The 23,146-nt window shown below is 40.9% G+C and overlaps 2 protein-coding genes across 2 annotated transcripts in view; one reads left to right on the plus strand and one right to left on the minus strand.

Annotated features, from left to right (window-relative positions):
• RBPJL (recombination signal binding protein for immunoglobulin kappa J region like) overlaps positions 1-23,146 on the plus strand; it is a 233,698-nt gene that overhangs the window by 120,678 nt on the left and 89,874 nt on the right. The window lies entirely within an intron of this gene.
• Positions 6,358-23,146, minus strand: part of MATN4 (matrilin 4) — a 60,495-nt gene continuing 43,706 nt past the window's right edge. Inside the window, exons 6-11 of the mRNA XM_042464910.1 lie at positions 22,850-22,972; positions 21,612-21,734; positions 19,425-19,838; positions 14,033-14,185; positions 10,071-10,175; positions 6,358-7,347 (exon numbers count right to left, since the gene is read on the minus strand). Coding sequence (XP_042320844.1) covers positions 7,289-7,347; positions 10,071-10,175; positions 14,033-14,185; positions 19,425-19,838; positions 21,612-21,734; positions 22,850-22,972 — 977 coding nt within the window. The 3' untranslated portion in view covers positions 6,358-7,288. The remainder of the gene's footprint in view (positions 7,348-10,070; positions 10,176-14,032; positions 14,186-19,424; positions 19,839-21,611; positions 21,735-22,849; positions 22,973-23,146) is intronic.

Here is a 23,146-nt window from a genome sequence, read left to right on the forward strand (position 1 = left end):
ATCCTGGATACTTCTCCTCTTTCGTTTTCAGAGATGTTTTCCCCACCTCACACAGTTTATGTTGTCCCTTCTCCACACACAAACATTGTTTCTTCTGATGCCTCTTCTCTTGGTCTGTCCATTGAAAGAAAGCAGAGCCAGCAGCACAGCTCCAACCAGCAGGCCAAGTCCTGGCAAAAGTTACAAAGCTTAAGCAGGATCCTTATTGCCACTGTGACTGATAGAAACCTTTGCTGAGCCATGTCCCAATCCTCCTATTGCTAACTCTAACTTGTGTTGCAGTTCCATGGCTTTAAACAACTACGCATTGATCATAGGACTGGAAATTTCCATTCTTGAATAGGAGCAAAGCAGTCCTGACTCTCGACTCTGTTGAGTGGAACACTGTGACCTAAATCCTGTTCGTGACATATGCATGAGTAACCAAAGGTGATACCCATGTATTTAATGTTGGGATGCAGTGGAGAGGTATTCCGTACCTCTTGCAATGCTCTTCTCCCACTGCTGCACTCAAGGCAAATTTTTAGTGCTGAGGCACATCTTAGTAACTGGGGGAGGTAGAGGTGCCCAGCTGGTGTCTGGCTGCAAGAGCAGCTCTCTCAAATGTCTAAGATGTTCTTTTCTTCTGGCTACAGAACTGTGGGTATATGCCATTAATGACAAACTGCCTTGTCTAATTAATCAATTATTACCCAATTTTTCTTTCTTATAGGACCCAAAGTGGCTTACACATATGTTAAAATAATATGGCTAAATAATTTGTTAGGAGGAAGCCCCTACAGAATCACTCCACAGGCCTAATATAGGATTACAGTGCATAGATTGTTATTCTTGTTAACTTTAGATTAAATTGCTGAGCTACCCCTGCGTATATTATCCATCTCTAATTTGTTGCCTGCCATAGAGGTATTTATCAGCCTCATAAACTGATCAGCCTCTAACTTTCATACAACACACACACTTGGGGCTTAATTTCTGAATAACAGTGTATAAAATCAGGCTGTATGTTTCCCATCCTCCTGTCTTTGGCAGCATAAATCATCAAAATATGCTCCTCGTGTAGAATGTACTGTTTGGTACCTCTGGTGTTGACTAGAACATCTTTCACCAGATGAGATTCAGGTCTCTTAACATGCTTAATAGATCACAGGATTTGCCTCTTTAAGTATCCTAAAATTTGGGTTCAGTATTGCCCAGGTTGTCTTGATTGACAATACCTATGGTAATATAATGGGATCATAATTGGTCCTGAGAAAAAGATCTAAGGTTGATAATAGAAGATGATTTATAGTTGTCACTCTGGAAATACTCTCCATTATGATCAACTTCATCTAAAATACAGGAACGGTGTTTTAAAATGATTTATTGATGGCGTAGTACTCCACTGTAATTCAGCTATATAAATAAGTAAATATCTGCCAAATGTTGGAGACACTGCAATGCTGTTAACTACGTTTCCTTCACATGTGGTAATGCTATCCAAAAGTCCTAATATCATGGTTGGGGTTGTCAATGAAATAGAAACAATGACAATTTTTTATTTTCACTACTACTGGGTTTCCCAGAGCTGCTGCCACTGGTGTGGGTTGCTCCCTCTGAGGTTGAAAACAGTATCAGTCAATGGCTGATTATTATTATTATTAACCTTTATTTATAAAGTGCTGTAAATTTACACAGCGCTGTACATACAATCTTTTTAATTGGACGGATCCCTGCCCCCAGGCTTACAATATAAAAAGACACGACACAAAGAGAGTGGGGGTGGGAAGGGGGCATCTCTAGTAGGATAATACATATAAAATACATAGCAATACAGGAAATGATTCAATGAGTGCATCATTATGACCTAGAGCAGTGGTTCTCAAACTTCCTAATGCCACAACCCTTTAATACAGTTCCTCCTGTTGTGGTAACCACCAACCATAAAATTATTTTCGTCTCGGTTCCCAAGACTATCAGAAATATGTGTTTTCCGATGGTCTTAGGTGACCCCTGAGAAAGGGTCATTCGACCCCCAAAGGGATCACAACCCACAAGTTGAGAACCGCTGACCTAGAGGAAGTGATTTGCACTAGCAATGTGGCTCTGGGCAGCATAGTGGACGCATGTGTAAACAGCCACTTGCCATTGCTCTGGTTTGCTCTAGATTTTCCTGGAAGGGTCAGAGCAAATGGTGATTTTTATTAAACTGGATAAAGGCAGGGATGGCCTGGATTTGGTGTGAAATTGGCCTTCCCACGTGATGACAGTCTGCACTCAAATTGAGTCTTTGGCCCTGCATCATCTGGACAAGTAGTTGCAAGGGCAGGGGAAGCCAATGTAAATGGCCTATATAGACATGCCTGTATAGGCATACTTAGTTAAATAATCCCTATGTGATTTACAACAAATTATAAACTAATAAAAACTATGAAAAAGACAACAATGTTATAATTACAGGATCCCATGAGATAAGGCTTGAAAGGGAAGTCAGTGTGGTGTAGTGATTTAAGCACTGAGCAGTGTGGTTTGAGTATTGGACAATGACTCCAGAGAAGAGGATTCAAATCTTCATTTGACTCTGGAAACCCACTGCCTGACCTTGGGCAAGTCACATTCTCTCAGCCTTAGAGGAAAGGAAGGGCAAACCTTCTCTGAACATTTTTGCCAAAAAAACAACAACCTCATACTAGGTTTGCCTTAGGGTTGCCATAAGTCAGAAATGACTGTTATGTACCTATGCAACAACAACGTGGCTTGAAGGGCTTTTAAGTCACTTAATAGTTAGGAAATGCCCCAACAATTAGGTTTTTATAAATGTGAAAAACAGATAATTGTTGATTCTTGATGTATTGAAGGCGGGTGTTCACTATAGAGAAAGCCTTTGGCAATATTGCTGCTAGATGAAACTGTGTAGGATGACACAAACAACAGGGGACTCCCTTATAGATCATAGTTTCAGAATATTCTTATATTTGAGATATTTGTGTATAAAATGTACATATTGGGGGAAATGCAAACAAGAATAAATATGCATGTTTAGCCTTTTCCTTCTTCTTTTAAAGACACAGTCTATGTAGAAACTTGATGAGCTGAATTTATGGCTGAATACTAACAAAATTGATAGAAACCAGAAACATGGATTCATTCATGCTTACTCGGATATGGATTGGATCTTTCAAATCAAGAAATCATACTTTTTACTCTGATTTGCATTGAGGGTGCCTGCTGGTTTTCCTGTGGTGAGGAGAAAGCATTTTGCACATTCTCAGAGATTCTCTCATGCTTTTAAAAAAACATTGTTTCAGTTTTCAACACTTAACCCCGTTTGTTCAAGAATTTCTACCCCAAGACTTCTTGGTTATTTCTTTTTCTTCTTTTTCTTACTAAAATGTTTATAGCTCAAGGAGCAATGATATGAGTTTCAAAATGGAGCAAGAAACAAAGAGCAGGTTGTTGCAAAATAAGCAAATGTTCATCAAAGTTTATTCATACCATCCTCTTTAGGTCTGAATTTTCTTTCTCTGTTTGTTCTTCTGATGTTAAGGTCAAAATGTAATTTATTTTCATTTTGTGCAATATATGAATTACTTGATTCAGAGTTCCCAACAATACATCTATACAGCTTTGACTTTCTGGATTTCTTCTCTTCATCCCCTGAGGGTAGCCAAGGGAGCTATGTGTGTGGTATGATCAACCAACACCCTCCACTCCATGTTATGGGGATTTAATGCTCCATTCAGTGTTTCACCTGTGAAAACAAGGGTTGTTCTGAGGGTGGGTGAAAATTCTATGCCTTACATTTTCTATGGGGAGTGGCCACCTCCTTTCACAAGCTCTCATTCATCAACATAGTCAAACACTCCAATTGTCCAGATTCTTATATACAGGAACCAGTAGGGAAACCAGTTTATTTCCAGCCATCCCAAGAGAGGAAATTTCAACAAAATTTTATCAAGCAGGCCTCTCACAGCTCTCTGAAATGGAACTTAGGAAAGTTTCTTATTATGAATCAGACTACTGAGACATTTAGGCCGATATTGTCAGTTCTGACTGGAGGCAGCTGTCCAGGGTTTTAAACAAGATTTTTTCCCCTAGGACCTCCCCCCTAGTACTCACTAGCCCTGCCAGTGCTTAGTTTCCATTTCAGAAAAAAATTCACTAAAGAGAATTCAGGGTAGATTGGGAGTGTTAAATGCATTCTTTCTTCTGTGAACTCTGCCTACAAATGTATGCATATATTTGTGGCAATTTTGTGCATGTGTACATACTTAATTTTATGATGCAAACAGGGCAACAATCCTGTACACATCTATTGGAGATAAGCCCTACTGAGTTCAGGACTTTTAGCTGCTGGATGGTGTGATAGGCTTCCCCCAAACTGGTGGACTCTTCTTGGGTCCTGATTATTTGAAGGACTGTATCTCCCTTTATGAGCCCATTACAGCATTAAAATGGTCCAGAGAGGCCTTTCTCTGTGTTCCAGCACCTTCATTTGGTAAAAACAAGGGAGAGGGTCTTCTTGGTGGGACTCTTTCCCTAGACAGGCCAGTATGGCCCCTCCCTGTTCTCCTTTTGGTGGTACATGAACACATTTTTGTGCTATCAGGCTGTTCAAACTGCTACTCAGATGTCAAGGTTTGAATATAGGGTTTTTTTAATTAAAAATACATTTTAATATTATTAATGTGTAATGTTTTTCATTTTATGAATTGTTTAATTTTTTTAAAAAAAAACTTTACACTTTTCAAATGTTAATTGCATTGTTTAATTTGTAATGTTTTAAATTTGTTGTTACCTGCATTCTCTACATTGTGAAAAGGGTGGGATAGAAGCAGCAGCAGCAGCAGCAGCCATCTTGAATCCCATTTTGGGGGAAAGGCTGGATCTACATCAAATAAATAAATAATTTCCTCCAGTATGACATCCCTTCAAATATTTAAACAAGGCTATCCTATCACCTCTTAACCTTCTCTTCTCCAGGCTAAACATATGCTTGTTTTCTGCTGCTCCAGAGAACAGAACCCGGAACAATGGATCCAAGCTGCAGGAAAAGAGATTCCACTCAACATTAGGAGGAACTTCCTGACAGTAAGGGCTGTTCGACAGTGGAACAAACTCCCCTGGAGTGTAGTGGAGTCTCCTTCCTTGGAGGTCTTCAAGCAGAGGCTGGATGGCCATCTGTCGGGGATGCTTTGATTTGGATTTCCTGCATGGCAGGGGGTTGGACTGGATGGCCCGTGCGGTCTCTTCCAACTCTATGATTCTATATCCACCTCCCTAAACTCTCTTCATAGGTCATGGTTTCCAGACCTTTCATCATTTCAATCTCCCCGCTCTGGACATGCTCCAGCTTGTCAATATCCTTTTTGAATTGCGGTTCCCAGAACTGTAAACAGTATTCCAGGTGAGACCTGAGCAAAAGCAGACTAGAGTGGTGCTATTACTTCCCTTGATCTAGATACTATACTTCTATTGATACATCTTAGAATTACACTGGCTGCTGCATCACACTGTTAACTCGCTTAACTTGTAGTCTACTAGGACTCCCAATTTTCATATGTATTGTTGTCAAGCCAGGTGTCCCCCATCCTGTATCTGTGCATTTCATTTTTTCTAAGTGTAGTATCGGGAATTCTATAGAATTGCTAACTTGATGGGGGATTAGGTGACCTTTGAAGTCTCTTACAACATGATTGGGCCACAAAATCAGTCTCATTTTCTTCAATAGGACTAATTATATGCATTGGGTTGCAGTCTTGGGACTAGAAAAGCTACCACATTATGTCCCAAATGGATGAAATAGACAAGTGCTCTAAAAATAGCTGTTTGGACCGACTCTCAGGCATGGTCTCCAACACACTTGTCCAGTCCTTTTCCAGATTCTGTAATAACTGAAATAAAGCAGCCCCAAACAGACTTTGATCACTCCCATATTGCCTGTTTCTACTGCAGTCCAGAGACCGGGTGTCTATTTTATCCCTTCCTTTATTTCTGAGGTGGGCAACTGTGAAAAAGGAGCAAGAAGAACAAAGAAGATGAAAGACATTATGAGGGATGAAAGGCAGGCCAGCTGACACACATACACATACATGCCCACCAACACTGTAATCCGTCTCTGCTTCCATCTTCCCTGAAGCAACTGCCTCATTTTGCCGAAGGGCACAGCCAGCCCCAATTAGCAAGAAAGTGTGTGTGTGTGGTGCTAACTCTAAAATCAGTGGACAACATGCCTTTGTGTTCTGGCCTCAAGAGATTTATGCTTGATCTTATTCTGTAGCATCTATACAGTACAACCGAGATGGGCATGGAAGGAGGCTATGACTCTCCACCAATTCCAAAGTCCCCAGTGGGGGGAAAAAGACATAAGCAGGTAGGAAATCTTCAGCAAGTTTATTAGTCAGGATAAAAATTTACATATAATAAAAACATGTTTGTTTAAAAGTATGACTATCCCACCTTGCTTGCAGAAAGATATATATTTATATATATGTACACACAAACACATACATACATATAGAACTTTTAAAGAACTTTTTTTGGAGAGGGGTTGGGGATAATGACAAGTTCTCATCAATACTGTTAAAGATAAGTTGAAGCTCAATATGGAGATTGTTCCAGTCAGAAATGTCCCAGATCGATTTTTGGAGCATCTTTTTCTAAGTTAAATTATATTTCCTTTTAAAAAACAAGTATGTGTGTGCAACCGAAGTGGAAATGTTTAGACAAAGAACTTCCAGGCACTGCTGTTCACAGTGAGGAAGAAGTGGGAGGGTTGGATAGTCTTGTATTTCTGGATGTTAGAAGACACTGCTGCCTCTTCTTGCCATGGCTGGGCTTTAAAAAATTGCAATTTTCCAAGGTAGAGGACATGACCAATCTTTACTAATGATGCCATTTTGGTGTCTTAGCTTCTTGGCTTTGCTGCAAAGCTCCAGGAAATAATCCATGAATGCTGACCAATCTCAGTAGCTCTTTGAAGATTATTCATATTCATATTCTACTTCCTGTTCCTTCTCTGAGATGTCCACCTGTTGGGCTGAACCAGTTTTGCCACAACCAACCCAACCATCCATCTCAAGAAAAAGGAAAAATACACACACATATATATGTATATGTATGTTTCAACGTTCCACCTTAAAGGATTTTCTTAAGTTAAAAAAAAAAAAGGCAAGAAGGGACCGGTTTCACTTCCTCTTGTGAACCTGTAATATAAGAACAATCAACCATTTACAACAGGTCTAGGGATGCCAACAATGAGCTACAGGATGTGTCCGTGACCCAAATGAAGGATGGTTGTCCATGGTGATCATTTTTTGCCAGCAATCTGGTTTTCTAGCTGGTCAAGTCTAGCAGTCATCCGACCAAGTGGTTATATTAAGGAAAGCAATGGACAATATTGTGTGAACAATCATTTAATCATGAAAGAAAAGAGAACATCCATATAACAAGAATTTCTGGTCACATTCTTTTGTTCTCCTTTCCCTTCCCTTTGTATCATGTATTTTTAGAGGTGAAGGCTAAAGATAAGGCTTTTCTTGCCTTTTAAAAAACTAATATATGATCTGCTCTGACAACCTTTCTAGTTCTAGAGCACATGATATAAATGCATGTAAACAATCAATTAGGGATCTGAAGAACTCCCCATATTCTCTAGGGGCCATTTTGGGAAGGGAGGATGAGCAGTTTTAGGCAGAAGAGGTCGTCCCCACAATGTGAAGTAACCTCTGGTCACATCCTTTTGGGAGGAAAAGATTGTTCCTGAGCCTAAAACAAACCAGCAGACTCATAATGTGGCACTTCCAGTCCCCCAAAAGCATTTGATATGGCTTTTTGGGCAATAAAAAGGAAGTAAAAATTAAAATTAAAAAATTAGGGAGGCATGGGATAATAAAGCACCCCCCCCCCCAAGATACAGCAAAAAGTATGTGTGTGCAACTCTAAGGAAGCTGTCAATTCCTAATCTTCAGCCTGTTGTTGTTTTTGCCAGTTTTTCTGCCTCTTCTACAAAGGTGGGTTACAGACCACCCGTTTAGGGCGGGCTGCACCCGCCCCTTTCCCCGGGGTATCGGGGCCTCAGTGTCGAGAGTGCCAGCCGCTGAGGCCCCGATCCGCCGCTTTTCAGGCTGCGGGGAAGTGGCAAAAGGCCCCTTCCCTGCAGCCTGAAAAGGGGTGTCCCTGGGGCTTCAAGCCCCAAGGACACCCCGCAGCGGCGGGGAGGAGGAGAAAGGGACCGCTGGCCCCTTTCTCCTTTGGTCCGCTGGGCACAGCCATGTGAAGGCTGCGCCCAGTGGACCAAACTGGGAAGGAGCTCCAAAACGGAGCTCCTTCCTGCTCCGTGCTAAGGGTGCACTAGGCGCCCTGGCGCGGAGTGAGGACGTCACTTCCGCCCCGCCCCGTATAGAGGTGGCGCGGTCCTCATGTCCTCATGGTGGCGGCCATGTGGAACGGCCGCCGCCATTTTGCGCACGCTCCGCGCGTCCTAGGGTTGGGGGCGTCCGGAAAGGACACCCCTTTTTAACCCTAGCACGCGCGGAGCGCATACTAAAGTGCCCGTCTGTAACGGGCCAAAGAAAGCTTTGGGGGGAAATTAGATTTATATCAGTCAATATGGAGTGAAAGCTATAGGGAAGAATTTATAGATGGGAGGCATCTGGGTAGAGAAAACCTCAGAGTCTGTTTCAGCTTGACTTCCCATTCCCCTATGTCCCCTAGCCATAGGACCATCTTTTATCAAGTGGAAAGGATTCTAGGACAGAGTGGGAGGTAGTGCACATGAGAACAGCAACAAATCCCTGCTCCTGTTTCAGATGCACTCACCCTTTCCTCCACAGGGTCATCCAGTGTTAAGGATTCTGTTGAATTTTTATTTAATCTGGTTCATTATGATTTTATTAAGGTTGGCCTTGTTGGAGTATAGCATCAATGCTTGTGTTTATAGAACTGGGAGTAAGGGGGACTATAACTGCAGTGTGAAAAAAGGCCCCTGGGATGTACAGCTTTATGTTCCAACAAATGGGAACGAACAGAGGGTCAATGCTGTTCCACCAACCTCAACATTACACATAGCATAGCATATCTGCAATGGTCACCTCCTTTCCCCCACGGTTTTATTATTTTGATGTTACCTGAAAACCACCCGAGGAGGATTTCTGTCCTGTAAAATGTAATTTAAATAATTGTAATAAATAAACAAAAATGTGCCTTTCTGAACACCACAAGATACTTTTGAATATTATTATAAATCAGCAATATTACAAAGAGTGAGATTGGCCTCCATGGCTATCCAGTAAACCCTGCTTTTAAAGATAAGTTCTTGTGAAGCAAATCACCTGCTCTTTGCTATACTTTTTGAGAGCCATTTGGGGAATGAAGGCAACCCCCCACCCAAAAAAAAACTACATCACCCGTATTTTTTTTTTAAAAAATGGGTGGTCTGGGGGCTTTGGGAGAGTTCAGTGGGACTTTAGATGCTGCACCTTAAAGTCCCAAGGGGCACATGAGACCTGTAGGCTGCATCTTGCCCACTCCTGCTGTATATTGTTGTTGCTGTGTGCCTTTAAGTCATTTCTGACCTATAGTGGTCCTAAGGTGAACCTATCATAGGGTTTTCTGAGACTGAGAGTGTGTTACTCACCCAAGGTATGTGATTCACCCAAGGTCTCCCAGTGGATTTCGATGGCCAGAGATTCAAATTTTGGTCTCCAGAGTTGTAGACCAATGTTCAAACCACTATACCATGCACTGGCTCTCCCATTGTATATACTAGACTACATTTTCCACTAAAATTTATTTGGACTACAGATCCCAGAATGCCTGAGCCAGCATTCCAAGCTCAACTCCTTCATTAGAAATGCTGCATGATAATGGCCGGGCACCTACTCCTGGATGAGCAGCATACACTCTGCACAGTTGCTAGACTGGAACTGCAAGCATTTCTCTCCAAAGCCAAAGGTTCTTTGTCCAACAAACCCAAATGATGGAATACTCATACAGTACTAAGAATTCCAAATCCTGCCTGAGCTGGACCTATAGAACATCCCTGATTAATTTGGCTTCTATGCTTTATGAAGATTATGTGAAAAGGATATTTTTATCAGTGAGATCTTCTAGGATTGCAAGAGTGTTTGTCTGGAACTGCACAAGCGCCTCACATTCACAAGGATTGCGGAAGTCAGTTTCTCCTTTGCCCTCCTCTGAAAAAAAAAAACCCAGAAAAATGTATTAGAAAAATAATGTGATATTTTCTGGAAAGATTCAGCATCACTGGAAACCTTAGACTCCTTGGTAGAATCTCTCTGAACTGCTGAGATAATTTTCTTGGCACTGGACTTCATGCAGTGCTCTAGGGAAGTTAATTAATTAAAGGTAACTGAAATGTAAGATATAATTAGGATCTTTTGTCTGAGTAGTTTAAAAAACCTGAATGTCTAGGGGTTCCAGCTATGATATAGAAGTAGTCAGAAAATTAATTCCCCTTTCACCCTTACTATTTATTTTGGCACTGGAGACCCTATTGAGACATAGCAGACAAGACAACAGGATTTATGGGGTGACAGTAAATATAAGAACAGTATAAACTGAGAGCTTAAGTGGATGATCTTGCGATAATGGCAGAAAACCCACTGGACTCAATCAAGGCTCTTCTGGGAATAGTTAAGGCATTGGGAAATGCTCTGGGTTTAAAGATAATTGTGATAAAACAACATCACTGGCTAAAAATATGACTTCAGAAGGGGATAATAAACTAACTACTTTTTGAATTTTAAAGTTGGAAAGGGGAGATTATATATTTGGGAGTTACAAAGAATAACAGTTTCTTATTTCGTAACAACTATGAAAAACTGTGGGAAAAGCCTGGAAAGAAATTAAAAGACATTTAAGAAAAATAGAGAAAGCTAAATTTATCCCTTTGGGGCAGAATGGCAGTAATAAAGACAAATGTTTTGCCACGGCTTCTATTTCTTTTGCAAATGATCCTTATTATAAGAAATAGAATACCTTTTGTGCAATGGGAGAAAGCGTTGTCCAGATTTATCTGGCAGGCAAAGAAAACCAGAACATTAATATGAACATGGGGAAGAATATGGTCCAAAGATATAAAATTTATGTTATGCAGTGATTGAAAAGAAAACCTGTATAAGATGATGTATAGAAAGTATCTAATTTGAAAGAAGCTGTTGAAAATGTCCCAGAATATTTCAAATCAATGTTGAGGATGTTAAGATAAGGAGGGCTCCTTTTCCTCCTTGTGGTGGACTTGTAAAAAAATGAAAAGTTACTGGTATAAGAGTTATATGTTAATCGAAAAGGTTTTAAAAGTAGATTTTGTAATGTTACCAGAAATATTCTTGCTGTACATTATGAATAAAGAACTGGCCAACAAATATGGATTACTTCTTCAATATATGACAACAGTCACAAGAATATTGTTTGGTCAAACTTGGAAATGAACTGAAGATGATGGAAGAATGGATTGTTAAGGTTGCTGAGTTAGCTGAAGTGGCCAAATTAACATTGGGCCTGAATGGACAGGCCAAAATAAAGCTGCTTCAGCTCACTTTGAAAGTATGCTGTTTAAATTATGCATATCCTAAGGACTGGAATGCAGGTTTGGAGCAGCTTCTGACCTCTTAAGATGTGTGTGTCATTTAAACAGTGGCCTGTTACAGACTGCCAAAATAAAGCTGCTTCGGGTCTCTTTGGAGATATGCTGTTTAAATGATGCATGCATCCAAGAATCCGGAAGCTGCACCAAAGCTGCACTCCAGTGCTGAGGAATGGAGTGTGGCTTTGGCGCGACCTCCGGACTCTTAGGACCCATGCATCATTTAAACAGCATATCTCCAAAGAGACCCGAAGCAGCTTTATTTTGGCAGTCTGTAACAGGCCTCTATACCTACAAAGTGACCCGAAGCAGCTTTATTTTGGCCTGTCTGTTCGGGCCCATCGGTTCTAAAGTCTAAGCTAACTGAAAACAGTTTGAAAGATTGGGAAATGTTTATGGATTATTTGAATAATAAGAAATCAAATAATGTAAGAATATGTGGCTATGGTTTTTAGTATTTTTTTGTTTTTTGTAGGATTATTTAGTTGGATGTGTAATGGTAGAATAATATTTTCCCCTTTTCCTTTTCTTCCTCATTACAATCAGGATAGGTGTGGGGTCAGAAACACACTGTGTATTAGTTATCCTTCTCCCCCTTCCCCTTGTCTATATTTTTTCTGTCTTTTTATTTTTGGAATGTGTATTACTCTGATTGTAAATTAGATTGTTTGTGTTAAAATTAATAAAAAGAAAAAAGAAAAATAATTCTCTGCTTGACACAGATTCCTGCATGACATTAGATGACACACTACAGTTGTCCAATGTTCTGACAATGAATCACAATCAAATTCAGAAACAAATTTAACCATGATCAGTCAGTACAGTAACAACTGAGCAGTTCCATAACACTTCTTTTGTTTCATTTAAGCAGGTCTGCACACAGAAGATTCCACACAGCTTTAATATAAGAAGCCATGGTGAGGTTGCTGTTATCTGGACTTCAAGTGGTCACTGAATCATGAAATTCACTCAGAGAGCTTTGATCCAGTTAAGCTCTCTCAGACTGTCCTGCCTCTCAGGATTGTTATAATGAGAAAGCAAAAAGGAGCAGACCTATATACATGACCTTGAGATCCTCCACCCTGATTTTTTACTAGTAAATCAAATAATAAATAATGCAGAGGCCACCTGCAGGGTGAGCCACATCATAGCAGTAGATTCTGAATAGCACTCAACACCTTATGAAAACCAAACCACTGAGGCTGTGAGATAATGAGTAATAGACTTTTAATGTCAATTTCATTCCCCATGCAAGATAGATACAGCAGCACTGAGGACAAAATCTATAGTAAAGTCCACACATAAACAGCACTGTGAGCTTATATAACCATAAATTTTCATCAGAGCCAGAAATAATGAAAAATAACACAAAGAATCTGGCTGTGATCCTGATAGTGACATATGCAGATGTATTTAGTTTTTGGTCAAGGTGAAGGAATTCAACATCTCCATATGTCATGATTCCCTCCCAAAACCACCTGCTTGTTGTTTGGCTGGTCACTCTCCCGCACCACTGTTCAGCGGTCTGGGATAAGACAACAAGTGGGAGAACTCAGAGAGGGAAAGGACATGTAACTTACGCCTGGGAGAGATTTATGTTCTACCAATGCAATACAGGATCTCAGCTTCTAAGTACATATGGCTGATGAGGCAGACATGCACCATTCGATAAAGAATAATAAAGGACATATCATAAATATGGTAGGGCTTTCCCTGGTCTCTGCAGCCAAATCACTGCAAAACATATGGCTACATGTCTCATCACCGATGAACAGTTAGCAATACTAAGTTTAGTTCTAAATTATTTGGACGCTGAGTGTCTTCTGAGGCGGGACATGCAGAATGAACCATTATGGGATTTACTGAAACATGCTTGGAAATGTTACCCTTTGGACTACAACTCCCAGAATTCCCTAGACAGCATGGCCCTACGTTGGCTGCAGAATTTTGGAAACTGAGGTCTTTAGAAAACTTTCCCAAGCTCTAACTATGGCGGGGTACAGACTGCCCAAAAAGGGTGGCCTGCCAGTGCCTGTTTTTTCCGCCAGAGGGAAGCCTCAGCCACCAAACGGTGAGGCTTCCTGCCAGCGGAAAAAGAACCCGCAAAAAATGGCTTCTTTCCACGCTGTGGTGGTGGCATAATGAGTGCACCACAGTGCACCACTGGGACACTCGTTACGCAAGTGCCGTGTAGTGCTTTGCGGATGCTACATGGCGCTTGCGTAAAATGGCTTCACCCTTGTGTGCAGGGCACCGCCATTTTGATGCCCTCTTGACATGCTAGGGTTGAGGAGCATCTGGAAGCACCACCCCGAGGCAACCCTTGAACATGAAGAGGGCGTCTTAAAGGGCCGGGATGTACCAGGGCCTATGTTATTCAAATGATACCACCATTACAGTCAAAGGTATCTGCTTCCACTCAACTCAAATTCCACAATCACTTACCAGGACAGATGTTGATTTTGAGGTTTTCAACAATGTTGGTCATGGTATTGAAATCTGCTGAATAAGAAAAGTGCTGATCCACTGGTTGGGACGCAATTTCTCTCAGTTCATCCTCAACAGCTTTACCTACACCAACTGCAAACATGACAATGCCTGCAGATCCAAAAATATAGAATGGATCAAAGTTTAGGATAAAAATAATTAAATATATTAGGACTTTGCCCAGTTTTTTGAACCTCAACATCCACTGCTATGAAATGATTAATGGAAGCAGAGGAACATCTTGACTGTGCCACCATTAGATATAGATGTCAAACACATATACATGACATATACAATACAAGTAAAGGTACCAGAGAGCTAGTGTAGCATTTGAGTGTTGGAATGTGACTCTGTAGACTAGGATTTGATTTCCAGCTTAGCCATAATAATAATAATATAATAATAATATTTATTTGTATACCGCCCTCTGGCAAACCAATCCGGGCGGTTAACAACAGTAAAATATAAAATATGACAATTAAAAACACTTTATCCCTCCCCCCCTTAAGGGGGGGGGACCTTGGGCAAGTGACATGTTCTCAGCCTCAAGGGAAGGCAGTGGCAAACCTCTTCTGAACAAATATTGCCAAAAAAGCCCCATGATGGGGTTACCTTAGTGTTGCCATAAGTCAGAAATGACTTGAAGGCATACAACAACAACAACCAGAATGGCAACTATACTACCTGCTAAACTTTTATGCCCCATGAATTGGGCTAACAGATACAGATACAGGAACTAATTTTCCACTTGAGGACTTTGCAGAGATGGCAAAATTCTGTCCAACTATTGTTGCCAGGTTTTCAAAACAGCAATAAGGAACAGTCAAAATTCTTGGCATGCAGGACTGTGTTCTGCCTAGAGATCAAATAAAAGTATTGATTTCAGTTACTTTAGCCACATGTTTCTCTGTGAAAATAAACTTATTTGTTCATATGCACAAATTACACTATACATTTCTGACTTTATGAAGGGCCCACAATAAAAAATACAGAGCTGGAGTTTGGTTGTTGTTTTTTTTAAATCTTGTTCAGTCTACATAAAAGTAAGAGCTTCCTAACCCACTAATAGGGGACATCCTTTATAATAAGGAACACCTATCAGCCTTATAAGGGTCAGACTTTTCAACCCACAAATAAGGGAATCTTATAATAAGGGACACCTGGTAACCTTACTGCAGCTGCAACTTGTTGGAAGTTAGTTCCTGTTTTAACCCCTATTTTTTATTAACACATAGCCTATGCATATCACAAGCCTTATTTTAAATAAAATCTGTTTCCTGAAAGTTTTTCACATCACAATCCACTTTCTTTGCAAGTGGGTATATTTTTGGGGAGGTGGGAGTTCCAAGGGTTGAAAAAATGGTTGTTTTCCTAAAAAATCATGGCAGTCCACACATGACTCATAAACTGTTTGTAAACAATAGCTTGGTATCAAAAACTTGGTAAACAATAGCCAAATACTCAACTGAACAAGGACTGAAAAACCAACACCGTTAACTTCAGCTTCTAGTAAGGTTCTTGCCACAGCCCAAAGGAAAAGCAATGGGCTTTTAAATCCACCCCCCTCCCAATATGGACAGGAACAAATGTTTCAGCAAGTGTACCCCAATGTCCATCAGTTCATACTGTGCCCAAGGGTTGATCCAGGTATGCTTTATTTCTGCTGAAAGCATCAGTGAAAGGCGATATTGCAATACAGGCCCCTGTAACATATTTTGCTCCTCTTGGAGTTTTCTTTCCAAGCTCAGAAGTGGGCTTTTGGGGCTAATTTTGTTTGTTTCATCCCAAGGCCTGAAAATAGGTTCCTGGACTTCTGTAATTTACCCATCATCTTTTAATGAATTGTTGAAGCGCAAATAGGGGATGCTCTACCAAGACTTGTTGCTATTTCTATTTATAATGAACACATTAAACTGAGCTCATCTGGACCTAATCAAGTGCCCCTTATTATGTCTCAACACCCATGGGGAAAACTTACTAAAAAAATAAGAACAGTTGTGTTGAATCAAAGGAATGAGCTAGTGCTCTATTCCCATAGTGGTCAACCATTTTGTTGTCTAAAAAGATGTGATTATAACAATATTGTCCCATTTGTGTTCTCCAGTAACTGCTGTTCATTCACATACTGTCTCTGATACTGGAGAAAAACAATACTGATATTGATCTTGACTAGTAACTGATAGCCTTAACCTCCATGAATTTGTCCAAACCTCCTTTGAAGCTGTACAAAATTGCTGCTATATCCTGTGATGCAATTTCCACAATTTCTTTATATTCTTTATGAAGGACTTCATTTCATTAGTCACAAATCTACTACCATTAAGCTTCATTTAGTAATCCTGGTTGTAGAGTTGGATAAAAATGAGCCTTCCTATCCAGCCAAGGAGCACAACAACAACATGGCCATGGAATAATTGGGTCAGTGCTGAAAACCAGATGAAAAAACTTGAAGACAGATCTTTGAGGAATCTGATCTTTCTGAATTCTGCCATCATGCATGGTCCCTAATCCTAGAATCGGTGGTAGCATGTTACTTTGTGACCATCTGTCCCGGGCCTATATAATACCCAAATATGTTGGAAAACACATATTTTAAACTTAGAAATACATACATTTAGAGAAAATATAATCATAAAAAGGGTAGTCATGTTTATTGTTGCATGCCTGAGTCACTTCTGACTTACAGTCAACCTAGTGAACGTATCATGAGGTTGTCTTGACAAGATTTGTTCAGAGGGGGCTTGCCACTGGCTTCCTCTGAAACTGAGAGAATTTTACTTGCCCAAGGTCACCCAGTGGGTTTCCATGGATGAGGGGGGACCTTGAACCATGGTTTCTCAGACTCCTAGTCCTAGTCCAACACTCAGACATGAAAGTTCATTCCATAATAAATGTGTTAAGTCTTGAAGATTCCACAAGATTCCCCCCCCCCCCCGCCATATTTTAAATATACACTTTATGACAAAATATATCAGGAATATACTTTCAAATATATATTTATCTACAAATGCTTATCTGGACTGGGTTTTTTTTAAACCCTGCTCATTAATGAGGAAATGGGATGGAATGGAACACATTATAAACTGTGTTCAACTAAGCCTATGTGGCCTAGCATCTAAACTGGGCAATTACCTAGAAAACCAAGTAAGAGCATAGTGTCAGAGCTGTGGAATGACGAGTTCAGAATCAAGTAAGGTGTGCTTTAATTGAATATTGTGGGTCCACTTTGATCCTATCCTATTGTTCCTACCATGGGAAAAACAAAACTAGGACATCTCAGTCCAAATGACTGAATCAAATAAAACAGACATAGCTGGATGAGAAGTAGGATCTTTCAGACACAACACTGACAAACCTTTCCTTGCCCCTTTCCTTTTGGATTTAACTACAGAACCCTAGCTGTCAACATTCAATTCAGAAAGGACCTTGTACCAATTCTTCTCCTTGTCTCTTCAAGTGTAGTAACAAGCTAGAAAGGAAAAGAGTGGCCTCAGTTTTTCTAGGCATGGTAATCTGAGACTTCTATGCATTTTTCTTTTGGCAATAACAGCAGGAAACCAGAGAATTCGCTAATTAGCCACAAATTCCTGACACTGCCCAGAAACATAGAGACAAAATTGGCTGGAATGCTCCAGCAAACTCTTGATTTGTCTGCCAATGGTGGAGGAGGGTTTTTGAGCCAAGATGCTTTGCCCATGCCATTAAAAGCAGACATTGCCATCCCAGACAGACTGCCTACAAAATGGCTTAGATCCTATCTACACTACAGAGCTTAAAGTGTTTTAAAAAGTCATTCTCTCATCTCCCGAAACATATAATTCTGCAGTTAAGAAAGCTGAGCAAGCTACAGTGAAAGCAAGATGCAGTTCCCAGGAAACCAATGGCTGTTCAGTACACACACACACTCACACAAACACACTTTTATAAATTTACGATCTATACTATTAGGGAATAACCCAACCTTTAACATGATGTATTACTTTTTAGATTACAGTATTTAGAACATAAGTGTTATAGTCCAATGAGGTGAAATTTCCAAGCTCTTCATTTAGCATAGTGAATGCTAGGAAAATCTAGGCCAGGTCAGAGCTATTTTAAAAAGATGGCAACAGCAAGGAGGAAGCATATCATAAAGGTAGAGCACATGCTTTGTATGCAGACAACTTCAGTTTTGATCCTTTCCACATCCAGCTCAAAAGGAACTAGTGCAAAAGAATTCTGTCTGACGCCCAGTGTTAGCAAGGGTAGATAAAATAAGACTAGAAGTCGCCCTTCAAATGTTCTTACACTACAATATTCATCATCCAGATCAGCACTGGTAGCAATAGAAAATAATGGTGCATTACCGACCGCCGTAAAGTGGGCGGTCTCCCGCCGCCGCCATTAGCTACGCCGAGAAGCCCCAGTGGCCAGACCACGAGGCTTCCTGGCGCAGCTAAAAAGGAACGCTGAAATGGCGCTCCTTTTTGGCCCCTGGAAGTGGCGCCGCGAGGCGCAAGGCGCGCACTCACAGCGTCACTTCCGCTGCGCCACATCCGGACGCTGTGCGTCTGAGACATCAAAATGGCGCCCCCCGTGTGGACAGGGGCTGCCATTTAGTACGCGCTCCGTGCGTACTAGGGTCAGGGGCCGTGAGAAAGGTAAGACCTTTCCTAACCCTAGCACGCCCCTTTCTAACCCTAGTACGCATGGAGCACGTACTAAATGGCCGTTTATAACGCACCAATGATTTTTAAAATAATGATATACCGTAATCTATTACAATAATAAATAGCTACTAATTGGAATTAGTTATAGTAGCCCAGTTCAGTTAAGTTAAACAGTGTTGAACATGTACTTGATAACCAGGTTCTCACTAACATGAGTATTCTAAATTAATGTCTATATCAAAACTGGGCAAAGTAGTTATCTCCAGATGTTTGGGGACTGCAACTCTCAGTAAGCTTTGCCATTGGCAGTCCTTGCCAGGGCTGCTGGCAGTGTGGTGCAGTCCAATAGCATCTGTACGACTGACTTTGCCCACTCTTGATGTAGCTCATGTCTGAGGAATGTATAGCCTCCAATTCCTCTCATCGTTCAGATGACATATTACAAACCCCATCAGCAGCCTGGTCAATGATAGAGAATGAACATCAGACCAAAAACATCTGGAAGACCACATATTTCCCAGCTCTGGTCTAGATAAACTGAGGTGAAAAGCATAATCTGTACGCTTAAAGATCTGACCAAACACTTCAACTGATCAAAGAAGTTCAGAGAATAGAACATGAGTAGAGGTATGGGGAAAATGAATCTTGGTTAACACACACATGTTTCAGGTAATTGCCACCCTTTCCGTTTGCATTCTTACCTGCCTCCTTTGCCCTCCTGGCCCACTCTGAGATGTCATCTTGAGAGCGTCCATCAGTAAAGACCAGGCCAATCCTTGGTACATTTTGAGAAAGAGGTCGGGCACCTTCTGCCTCAGTGAAGCTATGTTCCAACATGTGCTTGAGGGCCAGGCCGGTCATGGTACCCTTCTCCATGTACTGCACCCTCTGCACTGCCTTCTTGATATCAGCTGCCGTTGTGAACTTGTTGAGAGGGAACTCTGTACGGACACGGCTGGAGTACTGAACCAGCCCCACTCGAGTGCCATGAGGGGACACATCCAGGAAGTCCACAATCTGATTCACAAACTGCTTTACCAGCTCAAAGTTTTGAGGCCGGACACTTTTGGAGCCATCAATCACAAGCACTAAATCTACATGCCCTGCTTTGCATTCTGTAACCCAAGAGAGAGAGAGATTATGATATTGAGTAAACATCCTCCAATTTCCATAGATTGTGGACTTTTGTGGACTACAACTCCCAGAATTTTCCAAGCCTGACTGGGGGATTTCCATGAGCTGCAGTCCCCCCAAAAGTAATTAATCCAAACTTTGTTCATTCCTAAAAGGAGAAATCTAGCCATTTGCAAGCTTTAAGTAGCTCCTTGGCTTTAAGAATTCCTTTTGCTTCTTGCAGTTCTTGCCCCATAGATCTTTTGGAGATTTGCAGATTTGAAGATCCCTCCTTAGTCCCATTTCTAGAGAACAAGAAGGTGACCTTGAGGAGGGGAGCACTCAAATACTGGCCCACAAAGGCCAGTCTCTAGTGCCTTATCATGTGTACACACATAACTCTGGTTTCTCAACAAACCGGGTACACATCACTGTGGATGAAAGATGCCCATGTAGCTTCAGTAGTAATGAGTGTTCTGTCAACAGACACCAGAGCCCAATAAGGACTCACTAGTAGGAATATAAAGAACACTCATATTTTCTCCTCAAAAAGAAAGGGAGTCTTGACATACTGAGATACCTAGTAGAAGAAAATGGTCATCTGCTGTGAGATAGTTTTGCATTTGGAATTTTTGCACAAAAAGTAGTGTATTTGTAAAAAAATAGTATCAATCCATCACCTAGCCTACTCATACCTAGAAACTGATATATTTCTCACAACGTCCTGGCTCCTGATCAGTCCAAGTGTTTCTGTTGTATTCTGACTGAAAACTTCTTACTAGGTTTTCAAAGCAGAAAAATATCCTAAGGATGTGTTCAGTTAAAATACACAAGGAATAGTGTTGGATCAGGATGAAAATGCCATCATTACCAGCCTATCAGATATCTAGACTAATCCACATTGCTTGCTGTGGTGCACCTAGTGTTGGATCTCAGGGCCATAGGCCTGGGCCCTGGAATCTAGACTTCCTCATCAAATGAGACCTAGTGTCAGCACGAGGACAACCATGGGTAGGCTATGCCGTTTAATGCTGGCTTGTAATAAGTTTCTTTCTTATTATTTTTTTTATAAAAAATCTTTACAGTAGGAAGGGATTTAGAATTTTGTCTCCAAATGCACTCTAATGTGTGTGGGAGCATTTTTGCCACATTGTTTTTTTGGCTTTCCTGTGCCCTTTTAGGGTCAGGAGAGATTAAAAACAAACAAACTAGAAAGTAAACTGTTTTTGTAAGTTCACTTTTTAGGCCCCTTTGGTCTAAATGTACTGGGTGCCTAAAATATGGCAAAAATGACTCTCAGTCCCACTGAGGGTCTTTGGGAGCAAAAATGTTTTGGGTTTGTTTGGGGGTTTTGCAGTGTGGGTACAGTGGAAGGTGCAGCCCTCCAAGGTCTCCTAGGGGAATAATGAAGTCCCCTAGCTTCCCACAGATGCCTACACATACTTCAAAATATATTATTGTTTTCTACAATAAAACATATTTATTTCCTTGTAAGTGCTAAATGAGATCATCATCTCCTCCCCCACTCCCGGAAGAGTGGATTCTAGGAATTATAATAAAGAAGTAGTATTTCCAAGTTTTTCAACAAAAGTCCTTATCTTCAATGCCACCTCCATGAAACCTTGGAAGCCCTCTGTACAACCATTGTCCAGGATCTAAAATTAACTATTATACTACTGGTGGCTATAGTTTCATGAAAGGACCTGGGTGTAGAGTTTCAAGTGTTTTGAGGAGCCACTGGCCATTCCATACCATACACAGCTCTTGATACTCACTGTTACATGTCTTCTTATCTGCATGTAGCTGCTGACCCTCTGGACAAACACAGTGATAAGATCCTGCAGTGCTGACACATTTAAATTCACATCCATGCTCTATGCTATTGCAAAGGTCACTGGCTGAAACACAAATCACAAAAAATATTTCACTGATCTACTGAGCGCATCGTCTTGTGCTAGTCAGAGAATGCATACTTGTAAATGATGAAGAAAACTTGGATTTTTCAAGAAATTCCCACAGGAAAGAGAATAAGAATATTCTAATCTTCTACAGATTTTTTTTTTTAAAAAATGTATTTGTAATGATAGATTCATGCTACCTATTTAGAACTAGTTGTGAAATCACCCATTTCTATACACAGAATGATGAAAGAAGCAAAAGCCAATATCAGCCATTCAGGTTTGGTGCTGGTGGTAATGATCTCTTCTGAAAGACTCTTCAAGGCCATGCAGACCACCTGTAAGGGGCGTCCTGCAGCCACCTGCAGCTGCACCAGATTGGGGCAAGTGCACACCATGGCCTCCATCTGGCTCCTTTTTGCACCCTGGAAAGGGTGTGATAGCTGTGATGGCACGGCTTTAAGGCGCTCCTTTGGCTCTGTGTCATGTGGAGTGGCATGTGGTATCACATCACCCTGGGGGTGGAGTTGGGGCATTCATCATGTGGACCCCAAGGCCAGCCTTTATGGCCAGTGTGTGCAGCCCCTTCATCTAAGAAATGTTTTATTATCGCAAAAAAGAGAATTTGATATTTCTCATATCAAATATGACAGAAGATATGATGCCAGACAGAGCAATCTTGAAAAGACAAAGCAATGTACTGAAAGCCTATGTAGATTTAAAGAGAAATAAATCCAACTTATTTTTAATGCCCACATAAGAAGGTTGCAATGTCCCACTACAAGATCTAATAGCCGAAATATTTCCTAAATAATATGGAACTCCATGGTTTTTTTGTGGGTTTTTCGGGCTACGTGGCCATGTAGAAGAGTTACTTCCTGACTTTTCCTAAATTCTGTAAGAAACATGCCCATGAATCCAGAGCATCACAATGCCAGTGGATGACTTATTTTGAACACCTCAACTCAGTGTTTCAGCACACTGAAATGGCAAACCTAGTTATTAATAAAGTCAAATGTTCCCCACCTACCTGATTTTCTATGCATATGTAACGTACTTATCTTTTAAATATATATACATTCTTGGGTCCCAGCTTTGTATTAAAAAAACCTTACCCTGACAAGACTTCCCATCGGCCTGCAGGGTGTAGCCATCACGACAGCGGCAATAGTGTCCATTGAGAATATTAACACACTCATGCTGACAACTGTGGTTGCCAAAATTGCAGAAATTGATCACTGAAAGGAAGTGATAACAAAGAAATGTTTTGGAAAGGTCCAGTTCTGAAGGAAATTACTATGTCCAAGAGAAATCCATTTGCCATGTCCATCAATCAGCATGGCAATGTCCAGACCATACCTTCATTCATTTTGGACTCATTGCCCACCCCTCTTGTGAAATGCCTTGCCATA

Source organism: Sceloporus undulatus, chromosome 4 (assembly GCF_019175285.1).
Source record: "Sceloporus undulatus isolate JIND9_A2432 ecotype Alabama chromosome 4, SceUnd_v1.1, whole genome shotgun sequence".
NCBI lineage: Eukaryota > Metazoa > Chordata > Lepidosauria > Squamata > Phrynosomatidae > Sceloporus > Sceloporus undulatus.